This window comes from Tenrec ecaudatus, chromosome 17 (genome assembly GCF_050624435.1).
Source record: "Tenrec ecaudatus isolate mTenEca1 chromosome 17, mTenEca1.hap1, whole genome shotgun sequence".
NCBI classification, from domain to species: Eukaryota; Metazoa; Chordata; class Mammalia; order Afrosoricida; family Tenrecidae; genus Tenrec; species Tenrec ecaudatus.
Window position 1 is genome coordinate 18,569,663 of NC_134546.1, and position 12,882 is coordinate 18,582,544.

At 43.2% G+C, this 12,882-nt stretch overlaps 1 protein-coding gene across 1 annotated transcript in view; it reads left to right on the forward strand.

Annotated features, from left to right (window-relative positions):
* Positions 1-12,882, forward strand: part of GPN1 (GPN-loop GTPase 1) — a 25,313-nt gene continuing 12,431 nt past the window's right edge. The window contains exons 1-7 of the mRNA XM_075535296.1: positions 1-160; positions 1,034-1,127; positions 2,864-2,903; positions 6,633-6,699; positions 7,381-7,418; positions 12,310-12,388; positions 12,585-12,679. Coding sequence (XP_075391411.1) covers positions 50-160; positions 1,034-1,127; positions 2,864-2,903; positions 6,633-6,699; positions 7,381-7,418; positions 12,310-12,388; positions 12,585-12,679 — 524 coding nt within the window. The 5' untranslated portion in view covers positions 1-49. The remainder of the gene's footprint in view (positions 161-1,033; positions 1,128-2,863; positions 2,904-6,632; positions 6,700-7,380; positions 7,419-12,309; positions 12,389-12,584; positions 12,680-12,882) is intronic.

Genomic DNA, 12,882 nt, shown 5'->3' on the forward strand with positions numbered 1-12,882 from the left:
GCTAGCCGCCCGGCGTCTCGAGCGTAGAGTGGGCGGATCTCGAGGCAAGATGGCGGCTTCCATGGCTTCGTCGGAGCCGCAGGCTTCGGGGGGTCCTCAGCTCCCGGTGTGTCTGTTGGTGTTGGGAATGGCGGGATCTGGAAAAACCACCTTTGTACAGGTAACAAGGCGAGTGGGGCGGGGGGCTGCCAAATGACGCACGTGAGACATTGGGGCGAGCAGGCCTAGGAAAGGCGGGGAGTTGTCGCCAGGGGAAGGGTACCAACGCGTGGTTTTGGGGGGAAGGTCACGTCAGCTTTGGTGCCGTTCTCGCAAAGTCTTCTCGGACCCTCACTCAGACTCAACTGCCAGGGGGTCAATTCTGACGCCTAGCGACCCTACAAGACAGGGTAGAAGGACCCGTGTGCGTTTCTGAGACTGATGGTTTGTGGGAGTAGAAAGCTTCACCCTTCCTGGGGAGCAGCCTGTAGTTTCAAACTTCCTACCTTACGGCTAGCGGCCCAGCGCTTAACCACTGTGCCACCAGGGCTGTAGTCTGGGTCAATTAGGACTCTGGTTCTGTGAACCATCTGCTCCTGGAGTGCTTGATCGAGCTTACCATACTGTACTGAATTGCCCTACTGATAGCGAATTTCTGAAAGGCGGGGATTTCCAGCAAACGTCAGCAGCAAAGAGTGCTCTTGGGAAGATTGATGAAGGGATTCGTTTAGCGCCTTCTCCAGGCACCAGGGACACTGCAAACCTGGTTGACTAGCTTCCTGCTTTCATGGACCAGTGCTCATCTTAGTAAGGGAGACTGCCCTTCATCTTCTCCTACACCCCGCGAGAGAGTAGTAGAAGGTCTGTTAGATGAGCAATAAAGTAGTGTTTTAACCGTGAGCTGCATGTTGGAGGTGAATCTCCGGCACGGTGGTTTGAGATAAAGGGAAGGGTAGACGCAGAAGCCTTCAGTCCTAGGCAGCAAACACATGGACGCTCTCTTTCAACTCCTTACTGCCTTCCTCTCTCCATTCACTTCGTCCTGTTTCCACAGAGGCTCACGGGACACTTGCATAGCCAAAACTCGCCACCTTACGTGATCAACCTGGACCCCGCTGTGCATGATGTGCCCTTCCCCGCCAATATAGGTGAGTGAACCCCGCCAGAGCTGGGTTAGCTGCCTCAGAGGGAACTGATAGCCTCAACCTTCAGGGCCTTCGTTTTTTAGGCCCCTGGATCTACTTTTATATCTCTTGGGTATATTAGAAGCCTGGATTCAGGCTTCCTCATTAGCCACATTTTCCATTTGTTTACTTAAGCCTTCCCTACGGTGATGCCCCTGGGTTTAGGCGTTGGGCTGCTAACCACAGGGTTGGCAGTTCAGTGCCCAGCTGCTCCCGCTCCCCCAGCTGTTCCAGGGGAGAAAGATGAGACTGACTGCTCCCAGAAAGATTTACAGCCTCAGAAAGCCTGCAGAACAGTTCTACTCTGTCCGAGGGGGTCGCTGTGAGTCAGGTGGCAGTGGGCTTTTGGTTTCCTTTTCCCACAGTTCTTTGGCCCCTTCCCACTTAGCCTCATCTTCCCCCTCGTTCTGGCTCTAGGGTGCTCGCCTACTGCTCTTTAGGTGAGTAAGTGACAGAAAGTCACTCACGTTCACACTGTAAGCCCCTTAGTTGGCTCTAATCGTAGACAAACCTTTCTGTTTCTTGAGTTGAGCCAGAATGTGAGTCCTCATGCTGTGCTCCACTCATTGATCTTTAGGGATCTTGCTCCCATCCCCAAAGTTAGGTGGAGAATGTATATGGAATCATAGATGTGCATTGTTCTGGTGAGAGGTTCCCAATTTTACCATATCCCGAGAGTATTCGGAGTGGATGTGATCCTGTGTATGATCTTTGATGAAATGTAGGCTTCCCGATTCCCAGGCCCTCACTGCTTGATACCTGACCCCTCATCTCCTAATCCTGCTAAACTTCCTTGCGCTCTGGACATACAAATGAAAGGACACTGTATTAAAAAGCAAATATAATTTGGGGGGAAATTGCTCATCTCCTCACCTAAATGGTAGAATTCTATGGGAGTAAAAAGTCTCAGTTTTCTCTCCCAGAACCGCTGGTGGTTTCCAGCTGCTGACCTTGTGAGCAGACTGATGACTAGGGCTCCCGGTGGGTAAAGGTGGACTTCTTCTAATGGTTGTTGGGGAGATCTGCAGGTGAATAGGTTTAGATAGATATTTTTGGGTCGATTAGTTAATAGTAATAAGTAAACTCTCATCTTGATTTAGCTCTATTGTTATTGTTGATAGCATTTTTCCCCCCAGCAGTAGAATGCATGCAGAATTAGTGTGTCTCTTACATTTTAAATAATAGCAGATTTTGAGCAATACCATATAGGACATGTTTTCCACTTGACTTGAATGATAGGATTGGTGGGGTGAGACATGATAAAATATTTAAATTAACATAAAACTTTTCACCTTTTAGCAGGTATTTGCCATATAATTTGAGAGTTCCTCTCCTAACATTTTTCATGGGTTGGCAGGTTCCCTTTGTAAGGAAGAAAACCAGTGTGCAGGTAGAGAAAACGGTAGAAAAGAAATTTGATAGCTGTCTAAGTGGCTAGTTCAGGTTCTGGTTGGTGGGGACAGTGCTGACCAGGCACTCGGGTCCTTTGGGTCATTCTCAGGGTCTTGCTTCATATCACAGTTTAATGCGCTAAGCTTTAGAAGAGATCAGAATTAAGGACAGATTAAAAGTAACTCATCCGCCTGAGAAATCTTGCTCTGAGGAAAGAGATTGTTTGATGGACTTAATGACTTAAGACATTAAAGGTCTGAAATTATATTGTTTTTATATGGCTTCCCAATTTCTTTTTCTTCCTTTAGATATTTGTGACACGGTGAAGTATAAAGAAGTCATGAAACAGTATCCTTTTCCATATCAGCTTCAATGTTGACTCATTCCTGGTCATCGATGTCCGGGCATTGTATTTTATTTTTTAAATTTGAAAGCGTGTTTTTGCAAAACCAAATGTTTGATTGCTTTAAAGTGATTTCATTAGTGGGGATTAGGCCTTGTGGGTGATCAGAAATACCATTCTAGTTTATGCTTTCAGCTTTCCTACCATTTTCCCAGACATCCAGCTGGTGTAATTCGAGGGTTAAGAAGGAGAAAGGCAGCTTGGTGGCATTACCTTGAAGGGTACACTTACTTATTGCCCACCACGGCTTCATATTGGGACATCCAGATATGAGTCAGCTTCGGGAGGATTAATTTAGTACTTTTCGTTAGGTAAGCCTAGGCTGCTGTGACTGTGGGGCACCCATACGATTCTGACTCACATCTACTGCGCCCTAGGCTTCCCTGGATGCAGATCTCCTCCAGTGACCTTTCCCCCAAGAGCTGCCGCTGGCTTCTAACCAGTGAGCCGCTGAACTCACCCACTAACAGGGCCTTGATTCTGACTCATAGCGATCCTGTAGTGTGTTTCCCATTCGTACATCTTTATGGGAGCGATTGAAGAGACCTGGTAGTATAGTGGTTCTACTTTGGGCTGCAGTTCCCATGGTCAGCAGTTCGAAACTACCAGCAGCTCTTTGGGAGAAAGACTTTGCTTTCTACTCCCGAAAACAGTTACAGTCTTGGAAACCGACAGAGGGGCTATGAGTCAGCATTGGTTTGAGGCAGCGAGTTTGGTGTTGTGGGAGTGCCTAGTAGTTTGGAACTGTCGACTGCAGTTAGCAAGTCAAAATTTGCAACACCACAAGGAGTTGTTAATTCATGACTAAATTATTTTTGTTGTTGTTAAGGAAGTTTTTATTGATAGCATTCTCACACACCCCTCCCCCTGCAGCCAGCAGCGAATTCCTGTGGTTTTTACATTTTAATGGATTTTAAGAACTATGTGGAATGGGTGTTCCACTGGATGTGGGTGGTGGGCTTGGTGAAAGGAGGCATGAAAAACTGCCTTTATTGTGGCCGTGTTTCTTTAGTAACCACGGAAGGGCACCTTGCTACACAGGATTGTGCTTGGGGATCACTTTGCCCTGCATTCTTTGCATCACTCTCTAGATCCCAAGGTAAACGGTTTATGACGTCTTTGAGCCCTTTGCCTTCTGGCTTACTCCTGGCTTCTTTACCAGAAAGGAGGACCTGCCACTGCTTTTGATTTTCTGGCCCACAGAAAGCAAATGAGAGCAAGCCGGTGGGAACATTGGGCAGTGTTTACAATGCCAAGGTCAATGAGGAATCAGTGATGGCCACTGATTGAGAGGGCCTTCTGGTTTGCTCGTCTTCTGTACCTCTGGGGAACTGTCTGTCCTCCCACAATTGAGTTGGGCAAAGGGTGGCCGAGGAGGGCTGTCTTTATTCATTCTTTGGACAGCAGTGGTGGCGATCTTTGGTCGTGCAGTGTTGTCTGCTACTGTACTGCTGAAACACAACCTTTCTTACAAAGCATAATTTTTTTCTGCTCTATTTTATCCTTCCTTTTCATCATTTCTAGCAACCTCTTTCTGTTTGCTCACGTCACTGCCTACAACACACAGTCCTCTCCTCTTCAGGTTTTTCATCAAGTGGCCTTAGGTGCTGCTGAGTCAGTTCCGACCCTCTGCACAACACGGCGAAACACTGTGCCATCCCCACCATTGTCCTGTGCCTGGACCCGCTGTTGCAGCCGCTGTGTCAGTCCATCTCATTGAGGGCCTTCCTTTTTGTGATGCCACTCTTCTTTACCAAGTGTGATGTCCCTCTCCAGGGACTGGTCCCTGAACACAAGTCCAAAGTGTGTAAGATGAAGTCTTGCCTTCCTTGCCTCTAAGGAGCACTCTGGCAGTACGTCTTCCAAGATTTGCTCGTCCTTGGCAGTTCGTTGTATTTTTCTTTATTCTCCACTTGCACCACAGCTCCAAGGCATGAATTCTTCAGTTTCCTATATTCAGTGTCCCAACTTTCACAAGCATATGAGGTGATTGAAAATATCCTGGCATGGGCCAGGCACTTCGCAGCCCTCTAAAGAGGTCTGTGCAGCAGATGTACCCAGGGCAGTGCACCACTTGATCCCCTGGTTGCTGCTCCCACGAGCTTTAATCGTGGATCCCAGCAAAACGAAATCCTTGGAAACTTCAGTCTTTTCTCCATTTATCATGTTGTTACCTATTGGTCTGGTTGTGAGGATTTTGGTCTTCTTAATCAATTATTGAGATGTTAACAAATTGTTGAAGGCAGAGTCTGTGAGAATCGTTGCATGAATGACCCAGTCCAAGTACAACACCCACCAAGAGAGGGGCTAGTCACTGTCTAGGTCTTTCCAGAATAGACGACAAACTGACTTACAAAGCCAGGACTTTGGGGAAGCTTTTCAAGGCATTTTCTTGGGGCTGCATCATTGGCTAACGTTTTTCAAATGACTCTCAAAAGTAGGTGTTACCATTCTTTGGTAATCCTGAAAGTCAACAAGCATAATGCTTTGTTGAGCGTCCCTTAAAACCATGGCCGTGACCTAGTCTGGTTTTGCTTTGACTGTACCACTTCCACCTTTTGCTAGTCAGGCCTCTGACTGCTTGTTGTCTTCACAATTGTACCAGTAAAGCCATGTTTCATAGTTTATCGACAGTTGCACGAAGGCATCCTTCAGGATTTGAATCTCTGTTTACATTTTTTTTGGGGTGGGAAGCTCCGCCCTTCTCTGCACCTGATCCAGGCACAACAGCTTTGCCGTCCATGGAACAAACTGTTTGCTCAACTTTAATTTTTCCTTTAGAATCGTGTAAGCTGGAAAAATTAGGGGTGGCATGTGATTCTGCTGTTGTTGGTTCTCCTCACGTAGAGCATGGACAAGACTGTTGACTTGTAGTTGATGTGGATGGCCTGTGGATTTCATCTTCTTCATTGTCTTGTCCCTTTTTCAAACAAGTTTGCCGTTTGTAAATGGATTTCTCTGGGGCATTGCCCCTGTAAACTTTATCCAAGCCTCAGTTATTTCACCATTCTTTCACCTAAGCTGCATAGTAAATTTGGTGTGCCCCCTTCAATTTTAGCAGCATTCATGTTGTTCTGAGAGAACCTCTTTTCAGACAGATCTCTTCTCCTTTTAAATACCTCAGGCATGTTGAACAATTAGTACAAGTTGATTTTGGTACACATTCTTATTTTTTAAATCCATGCATAGGGTTTTTAAAAATAATTAGATTGTCCTTGAACTATTTGAAGAACCCTTGTATAGGTGGGACACTGGTATCCCAAGACACCAGAGGAGCACGAACATTAAGTGTAACTTATATGTCCCTTAGGTCATGAACAAATTACATGTAGGTTGTTTAATTAGTGAGGATCAGCAAGGAACACAATTAGAGTGTCTCAGTGGTTAATGCAGACTATCATTGTTGATAAATCTGTTTATTATAGTTGGGTCATGTTAGTTTCTTTGATTGTTGCCTAGCCACCCTTGAAAATGATAGATGAATAAAGAAGGCAGTGGTAGTGATTGTTCTCTGTAAAGGCTATGCGATTGTACTTGTCAAACAAGGATTGGGTTGCCAATACCCAAGAATGGAATACCTGTGCCATATGCTGTTTGTGTGCTTGATATCCTGGGTATCAGTTGATAATCTGAGTTGCTCTATAAACCGTTTGAATCCTCAACCTGATATCTAGATATGGACTTGGACCCAATGGTGGCATAGTGACCTCACTCAATCTCTTTGCTACCAGATTTGATCAGGTATGTCTGACTTAAACTCATGGACAGGACTATGGTAAAACTTGTGACTTAAAATGCCTTAGCGTGAACTCTGAGAAAGAAGAGCAATACACTTGAATATAATTATAGAAAATAGGAAGCGTTTTGGTAGGTAATAAGTAGGCTATGAGAAGATCAGTGCTGGGAAGTGTTTCATATTCAATATTTGTAATAGCTAATAAAACACAAAACCAAGACACCTACGTTCTTAGGCATTATTGGCTTTTTGTGCTGTTTCTGGAATGGTGGGACGGGGGTGGGTGGGCCACTTGGAATGGGCATGGGGTGGAAAGATAATGGGGATTTTCACTTGTGGCAGGTATTTGTCATCCTTTAGATTTTTCTCTGGTCACCTTCAAATTCTGTCAGAATAACCATTAATTTATTACCCTGATTTGATTGAATGAGACAGGATATTAGCATTTTATGGATGTGCCAAGAGATAGAACTTGACCATGAAAAAGTCACTCTCCAGCCTTTCATGCCCTTGTGCTATGCGCAGGGTGTTGTGACAGTGTTGCTGATGTGGATGTGTTTCTGTACATCAGTGAGTGTATTAGTTAATGCAGTAAGAATAAGAACACTGGGACTCAGGAGGTATACCACTCTGGAGAAGGCTCTGATTTTGCATTGGAACTTGATCTTGTGTTGTTTTCCTCTTAGGTGATGAAATTTATTGAGAAGGCCCAGAACATGTATAAGTGAGTAGTTACAGGTTGTTATTTTTTTAAATCATTTTATTGGGGGCTCATACAACTCTTTTTTTAAAAAAATCATTTTATTGGGGGCTCATGCAATTCTTATCACTATCCATACATACATTCATTGTGTCAAGCGCAAATATGTACATTTGTTGCCATCATCATTCTCAAAACATTTGCCTTCCACTTGAGCCCTTAATATCAGCTGCTCATTTTTTCCCTCCCTCCCCACTCCCTCCTACCTCATGAACCCTTCATAATTCATATATTGTTATTTTGTCATATGTTACACTGTCCGATGTCTCCCCCTGCCCTCTTCTCTGCTTTCCATCCCCCAGGGAGGAGGCTATACGTGGATTCTTGTAATCAGTTCCCCCTGTAGTTCCAGTTTAACACCTATTTTTAATTTCTATAATTGGCACATTAGTAAGTGTTGGGAAAGATTCTAGGAAACTATCAAGCCCTGAAAGAGTTAAGATTGCGATGAAGTGTAGACCAAAAACATTCATTAAGATTTAAACCTGTAGAGCTAAATCAACTATTATCCCATCTCTAAATTTTCTGTTACACCTTTCCAACCCTTCTTTATATGGGTATAGGTTACATGAGGCAAGGAATCAATTTTTTAAAATAAAAAAACATTTTTAAAATATAAAACCATACTTCCTATTGTCATTACCTGCAGTTACCCGATGCTAGATTCTTAATCTGTTTTTATTTTTTAAGAAAGAAAGAAAATTCATTGTTTTTCTAAAAGACATGAAGGAACATCAAAAAGTTGGGGGGATAGTTCAGTTATCTTTTAATTCCACTTTTCCACAAATTTATTTCTCAGGGAATTTTTGACAATATCATTTAGCAAATGTCTGCAGTTCTTTACATAAAGCTTTCTCTTCTGTTTTGTCAATTGTTATTCTTCATTTTGGAGATGTTGAGGTTTTTCAAAACTGTAAGTCCCTACAGAAGCAGACGGCCCCGCCCCTCTCCTGTAGAACTGTCGTTGAGCCGGAACCACTGAGTGAGCGGCCAACAGCCCAGTGCCAGCCCCAGCACCAGCAGAGCGCGTCCAGAAATGATCTGCATTCAGAAAGAATCAAATTCCTCTTTCAAGGAAGCAAGTCTATTTAAATAAGAGATAATAGTCCTTAAAGTAAAAAGTACAAAGTGAAAGATATTGCAGGAATGTTTGAAACTTTAGATTTCTCCAAGGTAGCGCTAATCTTATGGTGGGGCATGCAGAATGATAGCCCCATTGTATCCATCAACTTTTTGAAGCCTTTTCGTATCTGCTCATTTTAAAGAATTCAAACCAGGCACATTCTGATTCCTACAAGAAATAACGCGTTTATATTTTTTGACTAGCCTTCCATATTTCTATGCCTACATATATCGGTAGAAAATTGAGTTGGATGCATTTTTTAAATACAGGACCTACAAGAGATACTTTTTAAAAAAAATATAAAACCTTTACTGAGGTATATTTAACATACTATAAAGCTTACTCTTTTTTTTTAAGCTTACTCTTTTAAAGTATACATTTTAGTGGTTTTTAGTCTCAAAATTATCAATTGTCAACATTTTCATTTCCTGACAAAGGAAGCCCACCTACTCATTAGCCGTCACTCCCTGTGCCAGCCCCTGACATTCACTTTCTGCTCTATGGATTTACCTGTTGGGGACATTTCATGTAAATACCATTCCATCATACCACATGCGGTCTTTTGTACTTGGCTTCTTTCACGTAGCCTAATGTAGTCAAGGTTTATTCTTGATGTTGCCTGGAACAAGACTTTTTATTGCTGAATAATATTCTTTATGGATATGCCACACTTTATCTTTCATCAGCTGATGGACATTTGTATTGTTTTGAAGTTTTGGTTCATGTGAATGTTGCCATGAAAGTCCCTGTGTAAATTGTCACATGCAAGTGTGTCGCAGTGCTCTTGTGCGCGCTTACAAGTGGAGTTGCTGGATCCTGCGGTCACTTGGTGTGTAGCTGTGCATCTGCCAGAATGTATAAAGGTTTCAGTTTCTCCCTATTCTTGCCAACAGTTGTAGTTACTTGCTTTTTTAATTAATTAAAACATCTGGATACACATCATTCCCACTTTCTTTTAAAGTTTTTTGGTTAGCTCTAGCTGATAACCAATTGGCAGGCTGGTGTGCTGTTAATTAACTCCCAAACTCGCTGCCATCAGATCAGTCAAGACACATCGTGACTTCTCTGGGTTTCTGAGACTGACGGTTGACAGGAATAGAACTTTGCCCCTTGGGGCTGCTGGTGGTTTTGAACTGCCAACCATACAGCTCGCAGCCCAAAGCATAACCCCTACACCACCAGGGCTCCTGCATTGTTAAATAGTCACTTTTAATGGTTTTCAACAATTGCTTTGTGAACAGCACTGTTCACACAGAATGAGCTCTGTTGGAGTCAGGCAAGTAAAGATGAGCAGGTCCAACACTGGTAGTTCTCCACTCCTCCTCTGCCCCTCCCCTGCCAGTGGGATCGGTGCTAGTTGAAACACCGCGAGACTCAAGGTCAGTCGTGCTCTTTCCTTTTTGACCGTCGCCCCTGGCTCGTTGGGAACCTCTGGGTAATGTCGAGGGCCCTGACAGTGCTTCTGCCAGTGTTCTCTTTGCTTTCATGGAGTGGCAGATGTTGGCCATCCGTCCTTGGCCAGTCTGAGGGGCAGGCCTAGAAAAACCAGTTTAAAACAGAAACATCAAAGAAAACAAACGGTCAAATATAAAGGCACCAGATGTAATTTGAAAGTGTATGACAGTAGAAAAAGTGACATAAAACTGGAGAAAAATGGTTTATGTTAAAATAAGTGTTTATCTATTGGTGTGTTTGGTACTTGTTAAATGATTCCTGTAAAAGTCAGGGTCTGATCATGAAAAATGTGAAGTAGCTAGGAATCATGTTTTCTTGATTACATAAATTATTGCAGTTCTAAAGATCAGTTCCCTGACTCCCTGTTATGAAAGATGAAGCACTTACGTAGTTGCTCTCACATCCCCCTCAGGCCTTCTGGTTTATATTGCGTTTACGTCGCCATGTTAATATTTTCTCATTTTATTCCGTACCCACAGTCAAATGAGTTCAGTGCTCGCGTATTTTAAACCACGCTTTCATTTCTACTGTTTCTATTTCAAGTTGTCTCCTAGTTGGCAGGATTTCAATGACAGTGAATTCAGCCCTGGTTTCCCTTGAGTTCCAAATATCTACCTATATGCCGAATGTTTGTGTGATATTAGAGCTGGGCATGATAGTCACATTTTCTTTCTCAAACTTTTTCCCCGTTTTATTCTTGAAGTGTACTCATTTGATCTATACACGCCTCAGTCTTACACCTCATTGTTGAACAGGCCATATAAAAATATCTAGGAGCATTGTCTACTATTTCAGTCAGATTTAGTTCTTCATTTCAGGAAAGTTTTCTTGTGTTATATCTTGTAAAGCTTTTTCATGGACTCCAGTTAACCTCTACGATAATTTTTATTTATCTGGCTTTCTTTTAGGTTCCCCCTAATTGCTGTAACTTCCCTGCTTCTTTACTTCTTAATGTACGTTAATGTGTACTATTGAGCATTTCGTCAATACAGGTCTGGGGCGAGGGTGAGAGAAGGGAGAATGACCCCCGTTGTGTAAAATCAGGAAGGCATCTGGTCCCAAGACCCTGCAAGAACCTTGTCTAGACATTCTGTTTACTGTGGTACAGTGTGAGTCTTCAACCTCCGAAGTCCTGCTTGGATTTCATTTCAAGTCACAGATATTTCAGGCAAATTATTTTTTCTGCAACCAGAGGGAATGGCCAGGAGAAAGGAGGGCTCGGTACAGGGTTGTCAGTCTTCATTGAAAAACCTTGGTTTTGCTTTAGGAACAATCCTTATTGTGTCTCTCTGCTCCAGAATGTTCTCTTTCTTTTGCTACCAAGTTTGAAGTTTATTGGATACAGTAATTTTTTTGTTTCTACTTTGCTATTTCTTGGTTTGCCCTCACCTCTATTTTACTATTTCAGCATCATTTTATTAGGTCTTAAAAGAATGAGTAGCAACCTCCATTCACCATTTTAATCTAGAAGGTACACATTAATTACTTGAAAATATTTTTGCTCAAGTGAGAGAGCCAGCCAAACTCGTAGCTGCACGTGAATCGGTGTGTTTTGTGTGCTACCACTGAGTTAGTAGTGAGTGTGCACATCTGGATTCCAGTGTTTCGCTCGAGACTCCTGTGGTGGAACGCTAGACAAAGGGGCCTCCGTAGTCCATTGCTAGCTTAGGCTTTTGGGGTTTGGAATTTTCCTCGGAGTCCCGGCCCTCTGCTTTCCCAATTTTTGAGTGCTTTTCTTGTCGTTGATCATAGAATATATTTAATCATTGCAAACGTTTACACACTAGTTTTAGCATCCATTGATAACTTTTGCCTGAATCAATAATGATAAAAATTATCAAGTGATGCTTTCTAATGCCATCTTTTTTTGTTAGCTGCCTTTTGAGTGAAAGGAAGAGCTTCCGTTTCTACTCCATCCATAAATTACACATAATACAAAACTGCCCATTTTAACCAGCTGTCAGATGTCATCAGTGATCTTACAAGATGGTTTGTGGAGAGATTTACATTCTGGTTTGGCTTGTCCATTTTTATACAGTGTACATCTAGGAGCAGCACCGTGCCGCCTCTGATTTCTTAGAGCAGTGCACACTGTGCTGCTCCTGCCATTAGCTTGAGGAATCCAGTTGGATTGGGCAGTGAGCAGATCCCCTTACAGTCTCAGATGACTGATAAATAGTCTTTAAAAGACAAGTAAGATAAATAAGTAGTATTTTGTGTGATGGGATCTCTCGGCAGTGCACAAGTTTGAACACTTGTAATGATCTCTCGACACAGATATGTCTTGATCGACACACCAGGACAAATAGAAGTATTTACCTGGTCAGCTTCTGGGACAATCATCACTGAGGCCCTGGTGAGTATTCCAGAACCTGTTTCTGAAAGTAACTAGAGGACTAGACTGATTGCTGGCATTTTATGAGAAGGGGGAGTCGGAGAAGCTCTGCATTCCCAACCTAAAGTGGCTTTCCCTTACTCAGGAAATTGGGAGATAGTTTGGGGGGAAAGTCATGAGCCCTCTGACCAGGCTTTGGTTATTTTTGTGGCTTTAGGCATCCTCATTTCCAACAGTTGTCATCTATGTAATGGACACATCACGAAATACCAACCCAGTGACCTTCATGTCCAATATGCTCTATGCGTGCAGGTAATTGATTGTGGGCATGGTAGTCCAAGGCATAAGGCCTCCTCCTCTTCCCTTCTCTCCCTTTGCTTCTGTAATGCTACTTCGTCCTGAGTGCTCACCCTACATATGTACTTCTTCCGATTTGCCACTCTGTGTCATGATTGTGCGGGGGAGGTCAGAGAGAAAAGAGGCACCCATGCCAACGACGTTTTCTACAGCAATTG